The sequence below is a fragment of the Tauraco erythrolophus genome, chromosome 27 (assembly GCF_009769465.1).
Source record: "Tauraco erythrolophus isolate bTauEry1 chromosome 27, bTauEry1.pri, whole genome shotgun sequence".
In the NCBI taxonomy this organism is placed as follows: Eukaryota; Metazoa; Chordata; class Aves; order Musophagiformes; family Musophagidae; genus Tauraco; species Tauraco erythrolophus.
Genome location: NC_141491.1, coordinates 833,049 through 854,134, shown reverse-complemented (window position 1 = coordinate 854,134; position 21,086 = coordinate 833,049). Strand labels below are relative to the sequence as shown.

Here is a 21,086-nt window from a genome sequence, read left to right as displayed (position 1 = left end):
CGGAGCGAAGCGGCGGGGTCGGTTGCTGCCGCCGAGCCCGCCCCGGGACCCCCGGTCTCGCTCCGCAGCGGCGCCGGGTGCCGAAGGAGGCCGGCGGGCCCCGCCGCCCCTGCTGCGGCCCGGAGCGGGCTCCGGTGCCGCGTTTCTCTTTGTTCGCCGTGGCTGTACCTGCCGACGGCAGCTCGGGAGTCACCGACCGAGCGCAGCCCGAGCCCGGCCCCTGCCACCCCCGTCCCGGGGCGGCCGGTGCCCCCGGGCGGCGCGGACCCGGGCTGAAGGAGCCCCTTAACCCGGGGTGACCCCGGTGTCTGCTCCGTCCCCGAGCACCGACGTGCTCCCGGGGCTGGGTTACGAACGACCGTGTGGCGGGAGGGGGCGAGGCTCGGGTTCCCCCGGTCAGGATGTGCCGGGCCGGGCTGCCCGGGGCTGCGGTGGGGTCCAGCGGCCAGAAGAACAGGGTGATTATTTTCATTTCTTTCGAGGGGGTGGTTCAGGGACTTCAGCGATGTTTTGGATTTGCTTCCTCCAGAGCAGTGCTTCCAGAAGTCACGGGGTGAGCAGGATTCTGGGGGGTGGATGTCCTTTCTCCTTTTAGTTCCGAGATACAGGGGTGGGGATTTAAACGCTGCTCCTTTGAACCTGCTTCTCTACAGTTCTGGTGCCATGGCAGGTAGCACTGTGGGTGCACAGCCGTAAAGCATATGTTAGCTTTTTTTATTATATAAGCATATCACATAATTATTTTAGCAGCTCAGACATCATGCTACACATGCAGCAGAATTTTTCAAAGCTTGTCTGTCAAGAGTTTTCAAACTGCTCGTTTAGGTTCTCGTGCGAATGCGATTACGCCCATGCAGCCTCCTGGAAAACATGAGTTCCTCTTCAGGGCCAGGAACAAAAAACGAAGCTGATTTGGGGTTAGAGCCATAGAGACGTTGTTGCATTGGCGTAGCTGTAACTGTGGCTTAGGAAAGGAAATACCCTCCTTCCCAGGAAAAAAGGAACGACAAGCTGTGTTCTTCGTAGTATTTCTAAAAAAGTAGAAGAGTTTTCAGCCAGGTGCTTGCAGAGCATCTTGAAGCTTCCACTTGACCAAGTCCCCTGTCTGTGCTGCGGGCTCTGCGCTCCGGCGGCTCGTTGGGTAGTGCCCACTGCGGAGTGACTCAGACCTTCCCTGAAGTTGGTGGGTGAAGTTCTGCGCTGGAGACGTTGGTTAACCTGGTTCGTGCTGGAACGTAGGTGAGGCCAAGTGAAACGTGACCTCGAGTGGTTTCATAAGCACCGTAGCGCGATTCAGCACACAGAGGAGCTGCCACGGTCTGGGAGCTTATCTCTCTTGTTCCTGAAGTGGCACATGCCAAAGATAACTCACCCTGGTCTGTTAGCTCGCCAGGTTGTATGTACACTTAAACTGGTCTGGATATTTATTTTTAGTTAAACGCTGGGAAATAACTTTCAAAAGAAGAGTTTTTTCTCTTTCAAGGGTAGGTGTGGGTCTGTTGAGGAGACTCTTTAACGGTCCATAGCATAGCTAAAAGGAAGTTTACCTTGAGGCAGGCAGTACATAATTATCTTTGTTTATGCTCTAAACTCTTGCTTATTGTCCAAAAATGGTGGTATATCTCAGACTCGGGGGAAATATTTATTCCATCGGACTAAGCTGTGAGGTCCTTGCGGTTTGTGATCTGCGTGGTTGCACTGCTCAGGATATTTCAGTGAGTGTGGAGGGGTGATGTGCCCTGGGGGTCCTAGATCTTCTTTCTGGTGCTGCAGAACTCTGTCTCTTGGTTAAAGGTTTTGAAATAATGGGTCAGGTTCCCCAGCTGACGAGTGCAGATCTGTTTGGCAGAGTGGGACTGTTTGCACGGGGGAGGACTGGGTCATTGAATAGGGCTGGCGTGATCTTTTATGAAAAAGTGGGACGAGGGAAGGAACAGGGACATGTAACCAGAAAGCAGTCTTGGAAAGGTCAGCTCAGGAGCCTGTGACACTGGAGGGCCGGGAAGGGATTCGGATTTGTATGGGGAGGAGGAGCTTAGATATGTGCTTATTAGCTCTTTGATCCAGAGTTGTTTCTTCTTCCTATAAAATGAACAGAGCTTTTTTTTTTTCCCCCATTTCTCAGCTCCCTAGTATGGAGCAGCCCTAAAAGGGAGCGTTTGGGATTGTTCTGGATTCAGCATCACAGGTATCCACCAGGTGTGCTCTAATGCATTAAAAACGCAGAATACAGGTGCAACTTAGTGGGGTTCAGTGGGTTTATTTGCTGCCTCTGTTCCCAGTCTGTCCCCTCAGCAGCGTGGGATAGCCTACGCGAACGGAGCACTTCAAGGGCTTCTGTAGCAGCAGGTTGCACGCAGGGAAGCTGAGGCTGTACCATTTGTGTAGCTTTACTGTTACCTGCTGCTGTTGTGTAAAAGGTTGCTGTGCCAACTGGCTCCTACTCTTTACTTCTGTAAGTATTTTTGCCCACATATTTTAGGACAGGGCTTGTTTACGTTATTAAGCTGATTAAAGACTGCAGCTGTAGAAGTGTGTTAAGAACGGTGTGGCTCATGTCTGTAGCACTGTGAAGTACAGTTCACAGTGGCAGCATTTAGAATATAGAACAGAAACGGTCACTGCCCAGATGAGTAGCTTTAAAACACCAAACTGCAGTTGGTAGCTGTCCCCGCACCGTTCGGTCACTAATGGAGAGATGCAGCTGCACCTTCTCAGGTCATCTCTTTTTAAGAGAAGAGCACAGATGCAGTCATGTTGGAAGTCCATGTTCAAAATTTACTGTCCTGGGGTAACGGAGTTAGGTGATGTGCTTCCTTCTAAGATCTCAAAGAAAAATTCCATTTTTTAGTTCTGGCTTGTAATGCCACGAAACTAACGTAACCTGCTGAGGATCTGGCAAAAAAGTTGTTGCTGTTTCCCATCAGTACTGATCCAGGCTTGGCACCTGTGACTTCAGTCTGAGCAAGGACTGCGATGGTTTCGAAATTAAGCCGTGCATCTCCTGAGCAGATGTTCAGATGTTCCGTTCCACGTTTAAAACCTGCCCAGGGAACGGTGCAGCTCAGACTTCAGTACCCACATAAGCACGGTAAATGTTAAAGGCTAAAACCAGACCCCCTCTTTTCTCACCCTGTATGGCTGCTTATTGTTGTTTCAGCATTAATTTGCTGCCTCTATTGCATTCTCTCCCTTTCTAAATAAGACAAACAAGTTGTACATCACACTCCTCCCGTGCGATCGCAGCTAACCAGGCTGCCCGTGGCAGCAGACCCATCAGCAGACGTACCCGAAGCTGAGGGAGATGGTCAGGTTCACGTCCTGGGCAGCTCTGGAAAGGTCTGTTGGCTGATCAGCTCTCGCTGCACAGTGGCCAGCTCTGCCCCAGCCCACTGGTGTGGGATTTGAGTCAATACAGTGAGTTTCTGAAATGACACTTTTGTGTCAAGTCTTGATCAGGCTCTTTTGAAACTGGCAAATAGGAACGGGTTTGCCAAACGCTCCACTGGTGTGTTTTCCTCTTGAAGGTAAGTTAATGGATCTGCAATAGGGAACATCCCTGCAATGCTGACGGACCCGTGGGGTCCAGTTAAATGGGTTTTGCAACAGCCACGACACCACAGACAGTCATGATCCCTTCCGCTGGTGTTTCCTCGAGCAGCCCATGCCGTGGTGGGGCTGGCCAGGAGAGCATGAGAAACCTTGCTGCATGAAGCAGGAACATGACTGAGGAACTCACGAGGAACTGCCCTGCTTAGCAGTGGGGCACAAAATCCATTTCTGATTTCTCGTGCTGTACGAAGGCTGCCTGCTCCTCTCTGGGAGCTGAAGTTTCTGTTCCCAGCGACTGGAAAACTGCTTTGGCATAAACAAGACAGAACTTGCATTTGTGAATAATTCTCCAAGGCACAGTTATGCAAATCAGTTGTAAAGTAGCAGTGACTTCAGAAAATTTACAGTTCAGTTGAATGTTTTAGCTGGGTAGGCTTCTGTAGTAAAGGTTAAGTTAACCCTTTCTCTCTTGCCAATGGAGTGGAGTTTGATACCTCTGAGCAGCTCCTTGGTGCTGTAGCATTTTCTGATTGATACGGAGTGGCAAGAGACGGATGTGACTTGGACTCAGAAAAGTGTATTTGATTGTGCAAAGCACAAGTCTGTTTCACAGTCAGGTATATTTGCATCAGAGACAAGGATTTAGCCTGTGAAACGATTGCCTCTGTTTATTACCAAAATACTGTAATACGAGGCTATTACCAGGCAATTTTAAGCGTATTGGCGAAGATGCAGGGGGGGGAAAGCTTTTTGTATGTGCAGTTCAGATGATGGATCTTTGTTCTTACATGGGCAGTAAAATTATATTTAATAAATGACGGTGATATTGAAACAGTTTGAAAGAATAGTAATTAAATGTGTGTTTTTTGTGGCATTGATTTTTTGTAGAGTGGTTTGGACCTGTTCCATTAGCAACGCATAATGGCATTCCTGGGAAACGTATCGTAGCACTGAAATGTTCACTTTACCATTAAATTTGTGTAGGTGGCCCAGTTTGGACGGCACTCGTCACAGCTCTTTGGTCTCGTTTCGGCGATGTTTGCAGCTGTGTGATCCAGATGTGTGATTTACAGTAGTATGGCTTTTAAATATCCATGGTTTTGCCTCTCCTGTTAACTTGGGCTACTTCTTGGTGAATATTACACTGTCATGTTAGCCTGTATGTTCTGCATACACCATCTGGGTGTGCATATGTTCATGACCCCTTGGGAAAAGGTGAAAAATGCATCTTCTAAAACTGGTCTTGGAAGTTAGAGAGAAAATGTTCACCTTGTGTATTCTCCCCTTTCTCCCCCCGGGCAATCTGCAGTCCAAAAACCTGGAAGCTGAAGTTAGATGGAGATTACATGTCATAGCTTAGAATACTGATTGTAATGTACAAAGAAGTACCTGGTAAACTATGTTCCATTTTTCAGGTTTTCAGGATGAATCTGGAAAAACTCAGCAAACCAGAGCTACTGACGCTGTTTAGCATTCTTGAGGGAGAACTAGAAGCAAGAGATCTTGTCATAGAAGCCTTAAAGGTATGTTGTAAGTACCATGATAATAAGAGACAACAATGACAACAGTATTACTACAGCTCTGCAAAGCGCTTGCATCCAAGGTGAAGTTTGGAGGCAAAGATTCATTGCTCCTTCAGAATCCCATCTGAATATCAGCAATATTAGATCATAAATGCTGTGTATCGTTCTACGTCTTGGAGCTGGTGATTGAAAGCTGGCTGCAAGAAGCATTTCAGCATTGAGGTCCGGTGTTGTGCGTGTGCTTTCTGAGAAAGAACCAAGTGTTTCTACTGTCGTGAGGAACGTAAAAGGTCTACCAGACTTCCTTTGTTGGTTTTGTTCTCTTTTAGTAAGGAGGGCTTCTTAAAGCAGAAGCTCTTCTTGCCAGGAGGGATCTCAGATTAGTCTTTTAGTGAGAGTAGCTTCACTCTAAGAAAAAAACATCCATGGCTTTGCATTGTACTGAGCCAATTTAAGCTGGCACTGCTGCTGAGAGCTGCCGACCCGCGTGCTCAGCTGCTCGCTCTGACCCATCCAAAAAGTGTGCTTCAACCCGTGCAAGTGCCAGTGATGTCACGGTTGCGTCAGCGCTTGTGGTGGGACAAGGCAGGAGTGGTACTGGAGCCAGCAGGACCTCTGCTTGCAGGGGTGGTACTGGAGCCAGCAGGACCTCTGCTTGCAGGGGTGGTGCTGGAGCCAGCAGGACCTCTCCTTGCAGGAATGGCTCTTGCTGCAGGAAAACAGTGGCCAAAGCAGAGCTGGGTCTGTAGCGTTAACGCTGTGCTTCTGCTGCCCCTGCTCAGGGAGTGCGGGCTGTGGTGCTCTGTGGCCGGGTTTGTGTGTTAATGTTGACCCTAGAAAATGTTTTTAAAATGTGTAGTCCATGTGTAATACTGCTGCTTTTTGAAGGATGCTTTGTTGACACTCAGCCTCAGTAAGATGGAAAAAAATAGTGGTAGGAATGATGGAAGGGGTGGATTTTTGAAGAAATGAGTTGTGACAGGGTTGAATATTGAAGGCTTTTTCAAGCTGACCTGTCACTGCTCATAATGTTTAAACTCCCAACTATTTCCAAAGAGGAATGGCAGCTTGCTGGCCTGAGTGCTGCGGGGACTTGGTTTTCCAGCAACAGCTTCTGGAGCTTGGTTCCAAATACAAACACCTTTTGGAGGGACAGAGGGAGATCCTTCTCCAAAACAGTCGGGACGCTGATGTGTTCATTGTTAATTGGCTTTGCGTTTAGACAGTCTCTCTTGTTTTGGAGGAATATTGCTACCCTCTCGAAACTATTGATCGGGTGGAAAGCTTGGCTCCTCTCTTGGAACAGATTTGGGAATTTCTCCTCTGTTTGTGGGGCTGGTCTTCTGATTCTCTGTGGCCAGAACATGTTACCAAGACAAGCAGCACTTTAATACTGCGGTGTGAAACACGTGTGATGGAGCACAGAGGACCGATGGGAAGGAATGCCGCAGCAGCTCCTTTCCAAAGGCTTTTCAATGTGTGCCTTCCAACAGCATAGAGCAATTATCTCCTCTGTTGAAATGAAACCTGCAGTTCCCTCTTGCATGAGGAGTTTAATACAGCTAAAATACCCTTTGACATGATTTGTCAAGTTCTCATAACTGAGAAGAAATTTAATGAAATTGTAACCTATACTTGATAATTATGGAGCATAAAATACCAAGCTAATCAAAGGTTAGTGCTATTTTCCCCTTCTTCTGTAATGGATACACTGCAGTGTTTCATCTTAAGAACGTGTGGAAAGCTGAAGGGAGTAGGAAAAGGGCAGCGAAAGCTTCGAATCAGCCAGGGCTCTGGTTGCCCGTGGCCCGGGCTCCTGGTACAACCCCAGAGGAAAATGAAACTCCGCTCCAAAGCGGGGCTGTGCCCGCAGCGGGTGCTGAGATGCCGTAGGAATCCGGCGGAGCTGTGGCGGGTCCGAGCGCTGGGGCCGAATGCCACGGCGCGGGTCCGGCTGCCCGCTGGCAGGCGGCTGCGTCGCCCTTTCCGCATGTGAAAGCAAAAAACGTCACGAAACGGCCTAGTCCGGTGGCTGGACAGGGTTCCAGAAGCAGAAAACCCCTCGCCTCACGTTGTCCATTTATTTGCAATATGGAGTGAGGGAAATTCTGGCCCTACTGTGCTTTTTGTTTGCCGATAGTATCAAAAGGAGCGTGGCCAGTTGGTCGAGGGAAGTGCCCCTCTACTCAGCTCTCGTGAGATCCCACCTGGAATACTGTGTTCAGCTCTGGAGTCCCCAACACAAGAAGGACATGGAGCTGCTGGAGCGTGTCCAGAGGAGGCCACAAAGATGATCCGAGGGCTGGAGCACCTCTGCTATGGAGACAGGCTGAGAGAGTTGGGGCTGTTCAGCCTGGAGAAGAGGAGGCTCCGGGGGGATCTTATAGCAGCTTTCCAGTGCCTAAAGGGGGCTACAGGAAAGCTGGAGAGGGGCTTTTTACAAGGGTGTGTAGTGATAAGACAAGGGGCAATGGCTTTAAACTGAAAGAGGGCAGATTTAGGTTAGATATAAGAAAGAAATTCTTTACATTGAGGGTGGTGAGGCACTGGCACAGGTTACCCAGAGAAGCTGTGGCTGCCCCATCCCTGGAGGTGTTCAAGGCCAGGTTGGATGAGGCTTTGAGCAACCTGGTGTAGTGGAGGGTGTCCCTGCCCATGGCAGGGGGGTTGGAACTAGATGATCTTTGAGGTCCCTTCCAACCCAAACCAGTCTATGATTCTATGATAGTAACTGTGGCAACAGCTCTGCGGTGCTGCGCCCGCCGAAACAGTTTTTTTGTGTGTGACGGTAGCTAAAGGAAAACCCACCTTGCTAATCACTTTATTCACGTTTTGATCCATACAAAAATGCTGTCCCGAAGAGAGAACCTTCTAAGAACTATGGATTGAACCTCTGGAAGCGTTGGGTTTGGCTGGCACGGTGGGGCGAGTTGTGCCGTGACTCCCAGCGAGGGGCCGGGATGTCGCGGGGCTGTGCTGGCGGCTGTCCCGGCGTTCCCGGCTGCCACGAGCAGCGTGTCCTGCCTCTGCAGTCAGGTTTCTCCGGAGACACGGTCGTTTCACAGTAAGTGTGTGTTGGGAAGAGGTGGAGTGGAACCTGAACTTCTTTAGAGGACGGCGTGATCTTAACAACAGCCGTGGTTTCCTCCAGCAGTTACACGTAAACGTCAGTGGTTAAAAATCAGAGGTTTATCTGCCTGTTTACTTCCCATCTAGTAAGAAAAATGCATTTCCCTTCATGGGCTAATTTGACTTCGGATTTGAATGCTTCTGACCTCTCTAGATGTTTGAGGCAGATCCGTTGGTACATTGTAGGAAAGAACAAGCCCTTGCAGAGGAAAAGAGTATCTTAATTTGTAAACTTGTGATTTGGTTATAGCGCAGTCTGCAATAATTGATATTCCTGCATGCTTAGAGCAAAGCATTCAGCATCTGGCATTTAGCAGAGAATCCGTGCATGCAGATGACAAAGCCGAAAATAGTTTTCTCCTCCCTCATGATGCCAGGCTTGCTGGCTGGCACCGGCCCTGCTCCTCCGTCACAGTCGAGCTGCTGAGCCTGGCTGGCCAGACTGCTTGCTTAATTCACTCCTTTGCTTTCCTCCCTTTTCTTCCCCTCCCCTTCCCAACCTTCACCCTTTCTTCGTGCTGCTGGTCCTGCCCGGGTGTCCCTTTGCACCCTGCCTGGAGGGAGCACCCCTCCTCTGCGGGGGCAGAAGGGTTAACTCCGGAGGTTTGTTTGTCTGGTGCTCAGATTCGTAGTATAAAGAGCAGTTGTGAGGTCACCCCTGGCTGCTGCCTTGGCCATATTATGACTTGCCCTTGCTGACTTCTCTCCTTCCCTGTTTTTTTTTCAGTGGTTTACTTTTTGTCCGGTGTTCCATGTTTAATTGTGGGGGGTGTCTGTGGTAGGGACCATCATCCCTCCCTGGGCGTTTGCCCTGGACCTGGTCTTGACTTCTGACATCCACTTCAAATTGCAACGCTGCTTCCATTCGAACACGAGATGCTGGTATAAAGGATTAAGTGAGCAAATCTACCATGTTCAAAATATTCTTTTCCAGTGCTTCAGTTTGCTTCCTCTATTTTAAAACCTTCTTGGAAAAAAGCTTTTTTTATTTTTTTCCCCTGTAAGTAGCTTCCTGTCCACCACATATATCTCGATGTTCTCCTCAGAGCAGACCTTAAGTCTCACTTCTTACTGTGCTCCTTTTCCTGTAGTTATAATTGTATTTTAATCATCAAAAAAAACATGCTGTCAGAGTTGCGTAACGCCGAGGGCTGGACTCGGTCCGCGTTGCCGTGTCGGAAGGATTGCATGTGTGAGCCACAGGTTCGGCTGCTAGAAGAGCTCACCACGGCTGGAAACAATTCCAGGTTGAAACAGGTCTCTGTCGCTGTGTTGGAGCACTTTGTTCTCTGCCTCTGCTCTTCAAATGAGCTTTTCCATACGTTAGAAATGAAGTTCTGTTTACTTTTAGAAAACACCAAACAGCTTTCTGGCTAATTCTTTTATGTTAATAAAGCCTTAGGCAATTTACACTGGAATAGAAACTGTCTACTCTATGTTAGCGACAGGGAGCTGGTATTCATTGCTTTGCTTTGAATTCAGTGGTGTGCTCTATAAAGCAGTAGTAATGCGTTGCAAAACGAAGTGTTCATTTGTCAGTGGATTTAGAAATTAAGTTTACAGCGCAGTTTCAAAAACTAAAAGTCTACCTCTTGTTTAAATAATAAAAAAAGAGTTCAGTAATACAAAACCTCACTGCAGATGGTAGTAAATCTTTCACAGATGGGGCAAAATGGGCTTTTGCATCGCTCGTAAAGCAGCTTAGATCCCGCAGTGTTCCCGTGGGCGCTGGCCTGCTGGAATGCAGCTTGCTTGCAGCTTTTCTTGCAACTTTGGGGAATTTTTTTTGTTTGTCTTGCTTGAAGTGGGACCGTTTTTGTTTGTCTTGCTTGAAGTGGGACCGTTTGCCAGAATCTCTTGGCAGACTGATTCTCTGCACCTTCTCAGCACCCAGGCAGGTGCTGCACGAGGCCGAGGTGTGGGAATGGCCTCCGCACCGGGAAGGCTCCAGCTCTGGATTTTGGCCGTGCGGGAGCAGTCGGGCTCCCTGGTTTGAGGGTGACCGAAGTGCCGCTCAGGAGTGTGGCACAGTCCCTGGGAATCGGCACGGCGCAGTCCCCGGGAATCGGCATGGCATGGTCCCCGGGAATTGTCACCAGCGTGCTGGAGCCTGCACGTGGCCACGCTCCTGCTGGATTTGCACTGTCTGCCCTACGGACCAAAAGTTTCCAGAGAAAAAAGTCGCTTGACGTTTCCTAAGAAAATTTCTGAGATTTTTCAAAGCCGATAACAACAGGTCTTACGTGGGCAAACCCGGGTAGCTGTCGTTGGTCTGGTTTGTTCACTTGGTATAATGATGGCAATTAGCACAGATGCTGTGCTTGAGCAATGTGATTTGTGCTGCGTGGATCTCTGCCTTGCTTCAGAGCCGGAGCCGATGTAACGCTCAGAATCCCACTCCAGCTTTTTGACATTTATTTTCGTGGTCCCACCCCCGTTTCCCTTCTCTCTGTCAGCGATTGCCGTGACCTCAGCTTGTCTTTATTCCCAGTATCTGTCTCTGGAGAGAGGAGCTAATAAGGAAGTTCAAGGCAGTAAGAAGCTATTTAAAGATTATACCACTCTCTGCAACATAAAGGAGGAACTTCCGTGCACGTTATTACGGAGAGCTGCGTACACAGTAGCTGCAGTTAATTAACAGTGTGTTTGTGTTGTGCCGAGGGTTAAAACGTAAGCTCTAAAATTACAGGCGAGAGTAATATTCTACTTCGTGTCCAAGAAAATACTTGAAACAAGTCTTGGAAATTCCCTGTTTGATGTTCCAGTAAAACAAGTTGTAAATATTCTTGAAGGCAGAAAGAAAATGCTGTCTCATAAACAAGTTTTCAGTAAAAGGAAATCTTAAAAAAAAAAAAAAAAACAAACAACAAAAAAAACCCCACAAATAGATTATGGGAAACATTCATCCTAAAACAGTCTAGAAATCCCAAGAGGGAACAGCAGCTTTCCCCTAACACAGAGAAGTGAAGCCTTTGCCTGTACAGGAAACATCTCTTGAGTCATGTCAGATGCTGCTGCTGCTCCATAAAATCAGAATTCTCTCTTTTCAAAACGGACTAGCAGTGGTCAGTTACCCCAGCTCGAGGCAAAAGCCGGGCAGTGTGAAGTGGTGCCCTCTGCCATGCCCAGATCTTCTGGTCGTCAGGAGGTTTATTTTTAAGAGTAGTTAACGTGCGTAGCTGCTTCCTTTTTTTAAGAGCAGCCCAAGCCTAAATGTTGTCTTTGTTCCTGTTGGGGGAGGGCAATTTAATAGTCTTCAAAATCACCAAATAGTCCATTTAGTTGATTTTGGAGTTTGAGTGTTTTGATGGGGAATTCATAAGCCTGCATATTTGAGATGGTACAGGTGGAGGTGCTAAATTAGAGAATCTTCTAATTGCAGAAAAGTGCATCTCATTTCAAAGAGCAACTGCTGTTGTTGGAAATATGCGTGTCATCTCTGGTTTTCCAGATTGAATTTTCCACTCCTAAATTAACAATGCTTTTTGTAACATTATTTCCTTACGACTGAATCTTGATTTCCTGTGCGTTTACAGCTTGAATAGGTCGATGCTGGGATCGAGATCTGAGTTGATTTTTTGGATTAATTAATGGAATATTTCTCTTTCATCACCAAGTTGCTTCTGTTCTGGAAGTTGAACAAAAGCTGTATTTCAGACTAAATTCCAGTTCAGACAGAAGATGATGTTTGTAGGTGACGGCCAGCGTTAGCAGAAGTCGTGCTGAAGAGCTGCCCCAGCAAGGAGCGGGACGGTGGGAGCAGTCGCTCGTGTCCGTGCCAGTTCAGCACCTGCATAAAGCAGCCCGTGTAGGTTAGGGCGCTGTGATGGAATTTGGGAAGAGCTGTCACCATTATTTTCGTGGCAGAGGTGCTGCTCAGTGGGACCCGCAGCACGGAGGTGTCACGGGCAGCAGCCTGAAAATCCACGTTTGCCCTTCCAAGTAATGCCACAGCACTGGATTTGTTTTTGTAAACGAGATGTGGTGGGTGCAGGATGACCTGTTTAAGACTTTTCCCAGTCTAGACAACTTTAATTAAATGTTTATGCTCTGCTGGCTACTGAAGAAGAATAGCTGGACTTCAGAAAGCTATTAATGTTGTGATAGTCTCATCTGTTTGTCACGCTAGTTCAGGAAAATACTTAATTGCTCAAAGTAGCAAGGAAGAACTTGTTCTTTCCCAGACAGGAAACAAACCACTAAATTCACCGGAGTTCAGAGCCCAGCGCTGCGAGGAGCAGGGGAAAATGTGGCTTTTGTTCCACCTCCGGTCCTTGCCAAAAGTCAGAGGTTATAGGTAGTGGGTGTGACCTGAATCCCGGTTCCTTAGGCTTTTATTAGAAGGAAGTTGCCCAGAAGTCAACTTGTCAGATGTCCCCCCCTTTGCTTAAAGCCCCGGTGCCCTTCGGAAGGACTTCTGCCGTGTTTCTGTGGCTGTGGAGTGACTGGCACTGGGGCAGGGTGGCTTCCAGGGAAGAGCAGCTCATGTGTGGCAGTAGTTAAACCAGCTGGATGGATACCCCAGTTTGTACTTACAGACTGTTTAATGCTGGAGTCACTTAAATTCCTACACACTTATAGTGAGGTTTGGTTGAGTCATTTTTATAAATTTTTCAGAATAACTGAAGATTCCTTGTCCCTCAAAAAAAAAAAAAAAGCCTGCAGTTTTTCCTGTGATTCATTAAACCGGGCTGGCTGTTATCCAGGGCCACCCTCCCATTTCCAGGGCTGATCTTTTCCTTCCTCTTTTTTTTTTTTTATGTAAAGTTAGAACAATATCTTAAGCTCTGATGAAAGGTATCCAGCATTCCTGGTGGATGTTACTGATAAAGAGGGAGGGAGGGGTGTTTGTGAGTGTGAGCTGTCCCTCTGTATTTGTTTACTGCAAGGATTGAAATACAGCTCCAAACCAGTATCGTAGGGTGAATGTCCCTAATTGGGTTTGGTCGTGGAGGAGATATGGAAAGAAAAGTATTTTGCTTTGGGTTTTTTTATGCATCTTGTCAAGGCAATCCATTCACTTCTCCCTTTGAGAGCAGAGATGACTTATTAACTTTTTTTTTGTGCTAATCACATGGTTGCATCTTAGAATACGGGCAGGACCAGCGAACCTCATCAGCTGTTTGGGTAAAGCAGAACTGTGCTGTTTGTCTCCCACTCCTCCGGCCCACCGAGCTCAGTTACAGCCGTTGGCTTTTCCGTTCGGGTGTACCTGTCCCAGCGGGTGTGCGGGGCTGTGTCCGGAGCATCGCTGCTGCTCTCGTATGCTCGAGGGAAGTGTTTGCATTTTCCATAGAGTTTACTGGGACGTTGGGAAACAGCCATTCCAATCGACACTGGCTTCTAGGTTGGCTTTTCATTGTAGTCGAGCTCAGTCCTGCCTATCTAAAAGACGTCCTCAAGCAATCCCACAGGAACGGGCAGCAGTTCGCTGTCGATGGCCCTTGCGAGCTGGCAGGTTTCCGGAGACGCGGGCAGCAAGGCTGGCACACTGGCGCTCTGCATGCAAAGCAGCAGCTTGTTTTCCACCCCGTGACAGCTGAATGCCATTTCACAGCATCCGTGGAGCCGGGGCATTGTGGAGCTCGTGCTAAGAGCCCTTCGCCAGCTCTGAAAAGCCACCGTGTCCAATCTGGAATGGCAAACTCTCTGCTTACGCTCGTAAGGATGCCCAGAAGCGAGCGGCGCGTGCGTAGGCAGCCAGCACACCTGGTAACGGGCAGGCAGCGTTTGGCTGGACCAGTCTCTCGAGGCAAAAGCACATCGTGCAGGTTCTCTGTCAAGAAAAGTGCAGGTCATAGAATCGTCTGGTTGGAAGAGACCTTCAACATCATCGAGTCCAACCATTCACCCTGCACTGTCAGGGTCTCTAAACCATATTGCTCAACACCAGAGGTCATGTCATCGCTTCCCTCGGTAGGTCCCACGGTGCTTTGCCAGTTAAACGTGCCGAAGTGTGCTTTAAATTAAACTTCTGCAAAGGTGGTGCCATGCTTCGGTCACAGGTGCTGGGGTCACTCTTGGCTTTCGGAGTGCAGAGCACAGCCCGCGTCTGTCTGTGTGGTCTTACTAAGAACGTGCCTATGCAGAGCAGCACATCATCGCTTCTGAGCTCTGGAAGAGTCAAGGTCTGAGCTCTCGTGAGCACTGCTTACCATGACTAGCATGAACCCAGAGGAATCAAATTCAGACCTCAGATTTGGAAGGTATTCATCTTCCTCGGCCAGGTGCATCATCTGTGCTGCGCACGGGCTCGTGCTGTCGGTGACACGCGCCGGGATGAAGCACCATCGCGGGTTTTCACGAACACGAGTCGTTTGGCCTGGAACCGTTTGGAATCAGTGATTGAATGTCTCGGAGCCAGCCAGGTCAGCTCTCAGGGCTCTCTTCAATCCAGGTCTGGTTTTCTTCTTACGTGTTCTGTTGCATCGTTATCCGTTTTCATATGGTTTCTTATCATTGTGACATGGAGATAATGTTTTGGTATCTGTGTGTTTGTGAAATTTTGGTTTAGTTTTCAGAGCTTCACAGTAGTCATTCAGTAGGGTAAGGCTGTTGGTATCCTAACAAACAGATTTCCAGCTGGAATGGCTGGTTCTGAACACTGTAAATATAAAACCTAGCACATGTGAGTTTCTTTAATTATTACATAACAACAAAAGAAATAAAATCATTCCTGTCTTGCTTCTTGAGAAACTGAACTTGTTTAGTCTGGATGAGAACGTTAACGATTTTATTAACAACTCACGGATTTGTAGGCTATTGCGAGAATAAAACTCTTTGATTGCTCAACATGAAATTCTTTGATGGTGACATAGTCGAGGAAACCACACAACTGCTCTTCCACCGATACAGCAGTAAATGATCACATCTTTCGTTGGGCAAGAATTGATATTTACCTTCCTTCCCCTGGCACGGGCATGGAATGTAAGTCATGGGCAGAGGCAGCAGGTGGCTGGGTGTGAGGGTGCGAGCAGCCTGGGTGTGTTGTGGGGATGCTGTGGTTTTAGCCAAGACTTTCCTTTGTTTCTGGTTCCTTTGGGCCACTTGGTTAAAAGATGTTGTTCAACTGGAGGGACAGTGAGAAATGAATCGAGCACGTGCTTCCTGCAACCTCCCACGCGCGTCTTTCAGACGGCCCGTGAAAAACGTGGTGTTTGTCCCCTCGTTACTGGTCTGATGAGAAATGGGAAGGCCTGGGTGAGGTCAGCAGGTGCATCACTGGGCTGGTCTGTCATACAAATCACTGTCTCTTTCTTGTCTCTTAACCAAAGGCCTTTAACATGACACACTTGTGTGTTTTCCTGTCCGAAAACTCTTATTCTTATGGCAGATAACAGGACAGTCAGACTGTGTTAAGATCTCCTTATCTCTAAGTGGGAAACTGGGGAGGAGGACTATTAACTACGAATTACTTTCTTCTTTAGCTAGTTTTCTGGTTTAAGTATATTGAAACGCAAATTTGTTTTTGTGTTGCAGGCCCAGCACAGAGACACGTTCATTGAAGAACGCTATGGGAAGTACAACATCAGTGATCCATTAATGGCTTTGCAGAGAGATTTTGAGACCCTGAAAGAGGGAAATCATGGTGAAAAGCAACCAGTATGCTCCAATCCCTTGTCTATTTTGAAAGTGGTGATGAAACACTGCAAGAACATGCAGGAAAGAATGTTATCCCAACTAGCTGCTGCAGAAAGCAGACACAGAAAGGTAGGTTTTGCTTCAAACAAGAGGTGCAGAAGTTAATAGTTGCATTTTGATAACGCATTAACTTCAGCATTGCCTTGAGTTTTGGTAACTGAAAAGGCTTTACACCTTTGTTTAAACTTCTCACTCAATACAATGCAGCTGGTAAACTTATTAACTGTAATTCCAAAATTTGAAATATATGCAAGATGTTTTTGTTACGACACATAAAAAAGGAACTTGCGTATTTGCAGCTGGGAGGTATAGTGCTTACTAAAACGTAAGAAAGAGTTTCTGGAAGATTGAAATTCTCAGCAGACATTTCACTGTTCTGCTTCTGACTTGTTCTTGGGGATTACCGAAGAGCTGGTATCAGGTACTTATGGGTGGGCATCTCCTTGTGCTTTCCTAAGAAAGTATGGTGTGACCAAAACTATTTTTCATGCTATTTGACCTCTTTAATAAAGGACCTATTATTCTTCATATGTAGCTTTAACATATATTGACACCAGCGAAGTGCTTGGTCTGCGTGTCAGACTGTACGTCCACAGAGTTTTGCTCCTCTGGCACACAGTAGTTCAGCAGAGGAGCACACAGGTCTGAGAGCAAAGAGTCTCCTGAGCTCTGCTTCTTGGAGTCTTGCTACAACATGGTCTCTTTACTAGTTAGCTTTTTTAAAAAAATATGTTTACACGTTTGTTTTGTCCTGCAGTAAATTTAAACAAGTCAAAATGATTGAAGTGTTTGTCCCTGCTGTGTAGTCAGGGCAGAGAATAACTGCCCAAGAGTACATCACCGGAATCTGCGACTGGGAGGAGCTCTCTGGAGCATCCCTGTGGCATCGCAGCACTGTGTCTTATTCACATACTCCTTTTCCATCTTAAAAAATAGCTGGGATTTTTGCTTTTACTTGCATCAGTGGCAGGCTGAGGTAATGCCGTCACACTGGTTACTCTTTCACAATCTCCCATCTAGGTGTACTTTTGGCTGGTGCCTGTGCTTGGGCCAATACCATCCTGTGGGTTTTTTTTAACTACGTGACCCTTGCATTGATTAAAACTTACTACATCGTGTACAAAGATCTCAAGTACAAGCAGTTGCGTTCCATTTCTAATCAAAAGGTTCAAAGTTGAACCCTTTGTTTCATTGCTCATCAGCACATGGGTTATTTTCCTGTAACCTGGTTGGATGGGGATGACATTGAGTAAGTTCTTCCAGTCTGTGAATAATCTGAAGTGTTTCTGTTGCAGAAACCTTACTGTGGTGTTAGCAAGCAGCCAGCTCGACGTTCACATCACAGGCACTGTGCTTAGGGTGGGCAGCTGGAGCTATCACCAGCTTTCGGTTCGTCCTCGAAGCCACGGGGAGCACCAGCAAGGCTGTGTCTCACCTTTCAGCCAAGTACCTAGCTGAATCATGCTGTTACAATCAGATATTTTTTCCTCTTCTCATTTTATCCTTCCTGTCTCCTTGTGTAGTTCCTTGTGTTTACAAGGACAATAGTTCCTTGTGTAATTAAAGATATTTAAGCATTGTTTGGAACCTTAAATTTCAGGAAGACTGAGGAGCTGGTAAATTTGTAGTGAGCATATGTCAGGAGAGGCTAGAGTTTTGGTGGTGAGATATGGCAGAGTCTCTTGGGAAGTTTGCATTCTGGCTTTTTTGTTGAGTTAATAGAATTTCAATTATTCATGTAATTCAGCGTTAAAGCTGAAGGAGCTCCTTAACTGGGTCCTTGTGGCAAGCAGTTTCATTTCAAGAGCTCATCTTGTTCTTAAGTGGAAGAACAAATTAATGTTCTTTAAAATAAACTTTGCACTGCAGTCCTCAAATCTCCTGTAAGAAACTGGGGAGAAGCCTGTGTGCAAATTACCACCGAAGCCGTAGCGAGGATCGTCTGCGTGCCCCGAGTCTCCGGGATGTGCGTTCTCTGGGGCAGCGCCTCCGCTCCCGCTGGGCTTTGGGACCACTAGTCCTGCCGGGAAATTCTGGTGAGGGCACCCTACAACCAAGGATGGATAACGTGAACTTCTCAAGGCTGTTGTGCAGTCTGGAGGAAAAGCATGCAATTTAGCTATTTAATAATAAAATGAAGATAAATCCAGCGTGAGGTTTTCTGAACTTTTCACAAACTGACTCAAGTGTATCATATGATAACGTAGTACTGTAACTCGTCCAAAAGCTGCTTTTATGGGATTTTTTTTTTGAGTTGAAGTTGGATGCCTGAGGCTGCAGCAGTTGCTCCCCTGTGCCATGTGGCTTTGGACCGTGCGCGAAGGCGCCCATCAGTCCCTGCTTTTGAGTGTGCCCGGGCGTCGCAGTGACCCAAGTTTGTTTGGCAGGTGATACTGGACCTGGAGGAAGAGAGACAGCGGCACGCCCAGGACACGGCGGAGGGGGACGACGTCACCTACATGCTGGAGAAGGAGCGGGAGCGGCTCACCCAGCAGGTATGCTCTGGTGGCTGGTGGTTGCCCAGCCCACGGAGCCGCGGGCTCCTGGGTGGTGAACTCGGTAGCGATGTCTAATTGCACCTTCGTGTCGAAAGAGTAGTAGGGACCTCCCTCCTCGGTGAGGCACTCCCAGCTTTTATCGTTCTGATATGGAAAACAACCGTAATTTTTCAGGGCGTTTTGGTGGCTGAGCAGTGCTAAAAGCTATTAATAGGCAATCAAATGGTTCGAAATCTTACTTCAGCCTGAAAGCTGAGAAGTTCTCAGGAACAGGGCTGCACTTAGAAATGATAGGGCTCTGTAGTACTCAAAATTCAGAATAAGTCACGAAAGATCTCCTGGGGGGAACATTCAGAGATGACAATAAATATTTAAGCTACTTTTTTCTGTTACTCAAGTGCTGTAGACTTTATTAAACATACATAACACATCAGTGTTGTAAAGTCTAAATGCCTTTAAAAGGCAAACTGACAAAGTGGTAAATGAGGTGGAAGGGAAGGAAGCTGTGCTGCAGATGGCCTGTTCAGTCAGTGCATGGCAGACTGGATGTGTATCTCACCAAAGGTCAATTGAATTTCATACATGATATAACTACTAGTAAGTAATGATTCTTAACACGGGCAACCTCAGTCATACAAGACTGTCTTGCAGATACCTGGGGCACAAACCTTTCTTAGCCATTGCTGTCTTTTACTGGGGAATTTCTCCCAGATACATAGTAACCCCATTCCCTTTTGGGGCATTATACTTCATTAACTTTCAGGAGTTTTTGTGGTTCCCTCACAGTCTTTTTGTTCTTGCAGTTGGAGTTTGAAAAATCCCAAGTGAAAAAGTTCGAAAAGGAGCAGAAGAAGCTGTCAAGCCAGTTGGAGGAGGAAAGGGCACGCCACAAGCAACTGTCTTCTATGCTTGTAGTGGAGTGCAAGAAAGCCACTGCCAAAGCAGCTGAAGAGGGGCAGAAGACAGCAGAATTGAGCTTGAAATTGGAGAAAGAGAAGAGTAAAGTGAGTAAACTGGAAGAGGAGCTGGCGTCCAAGAGGAAGCGGGGCTTACAGATGGAAGCACAAGTAGAAAAGCAGCTCTCAGAGTTTGACATTGAAAGAGAGCAGCTGAAAGCCAAGCTGAACAGAGAAGAAAACCGTACAAAAGCACTCAAAGAAGAGGTGGAATGTCTGAAGAAAGCCCTGAAAGAGCTGGAGGCTTCTTGCCAGGAGCACAGTCCTGCTGAGCCTTTGCAGCCAAGCCCCTCGGTGATGTCCAGAGCTGTTGCAACTGACAGTGCCACAGTGAAGTCTGTGTCTTGCCAGACAGAGTGTCTGCAGGCAGACCGAGCAAATGCTGCCAGCACGAGCAAAGCTGTACACACCGTGTGTCCCAGCCCTACTACACCTCCTCACTCCTGTGCAAAATCCAATGGTCACTGGGATACAGACACGCAGGTGGGTAGTGAGCAGGCACATGCCGCAGAGAACCAAGTCCAGAAGGAGAAATCTGCAGGTGCAGCCCCGGAAAACGCAGTTGAGAATGGAAGTTCTCCTGTGAGAACAGAGTCACCGGTGCATCTGATGTCCCAGCTCCCTTCCAGCGGGGTCTCGCTGTCCCCCAGCGGCACAGCTGCCTCCTCTCTGACACCTTCTCCCTGCTCCTCCCCGGTTCTGAGCAAGCGCTTGGTGGGAGCTTCGGCGAGCAGCCCCGGTTACCAGTCGTCCTACCAGGTGGGGATCAATCAGCGTTTCCACGCCGCTCGGCACAAGTTTCAGTCTCAGGCTGAGCAGGACCATCAGTCGAGTGGCCTGCAGAGCCCACCGTCACGGGATCTGTCTCCTACTCTCGCAGATAACTCTGCTGCCAAGCAGCTGGCCCGCAATACAGTCACTCAGGTCCTTTCCAGATTTACCAGCCAGCAGGGACCGATTAAACCTGTCTCCCCTAACAGCTCGCCTTTCGGCACGGACTATCGAAATCTGGCAAATGCCGTGAGCCCCAAAAACGAATCCGGTCACTCTCCGGGCGCTGGCAAGGTTTCCAGTCCACTAAGCCCGTTGTCTCCTGGAATCAAGTCACCAACCATCCCGAGAGCAGAAAGAGGGAACCCTCCGCCCATTCCTCCAAAGAAACCCGGCCTCGCTCAGTCGCCTGCTGCTCCGGCTCCAGTAACCAAAACCTCTTCCCAGGCGTCCTCTCTGGGTGCCCCCATGGACGTGGCAAGTAGCTGCTCCAACAACGCTGTGGTGTCAAATGGCAAAGACATTGAGATACTCTTGCCAACCAGCAGCTAGTCTCCAGAAAATGTGAATGTGACATTCCATGGCTTAGCATCCTAGAGCTAAGACACTGTTTTTCCGCTCCACGTTATTTATTTCCATAGTAGCAGATTCTGTCTGTATAAAGCATTTAGTATTTTTTTTCTTTTTTAATAGGTAGGGAAATATTTTTGTTTATGAAGAAACCTTAACTACAGCTATACAGTAGCCTCAAAATGTCTCATGGCAACAGTCAAACCATTAGAGCTAACAAGAACCATAATCACGTGGTGGGACCTAGCTATCAAACTCTAATGGGACTGAAATGCTACTTTTAAATTATTTAGAAATAACTTTTGCAGACTTTTTACTCCAGACGAACATTTTATAAAAAGTGCCTGAACTAAGCCTGCAATATGAATGTGATTCTCTGAAAAAGGTGAGGAGGGGGACCATCTAGCTGCAGAAACAAATTCTTCTGTGAGTCTTGAATGTGGAAA

At 47.6% G+C, this 21,086-nt stretch overlaps 1 protein-coding gene across 1 annotated transcript; it reads left to right on the top strand.

Moving 5' to 3' along the window:
* The first annotated feature begins 4,973 nt into the window (after positions 1 to 4,973).
* On the top strand, positions 4,974 to 20,622 carry CTTNBP2NL (CTTNBP2 N-terminal like). Its single transcript, XM_009991736.2, has 4 exons — positions 4,974 to 5,075; positions 15,684 to 15,914; positions 18,233 to 18,340; positions 19,147 to 20,622. The coding sequence occupies exons 1-4, from the start codon at positions 4,977 to 4,979 to the stop codon at positions 20,620 to 20,622; spliced, it is 1,914 nt and encodes a 637-aa protein (XP_009990038.1). The 5' UTR covers positions 4,974 to 4,976.
* Positions 20,623 to 21,086: the final 464 nt, after the last annotated feature.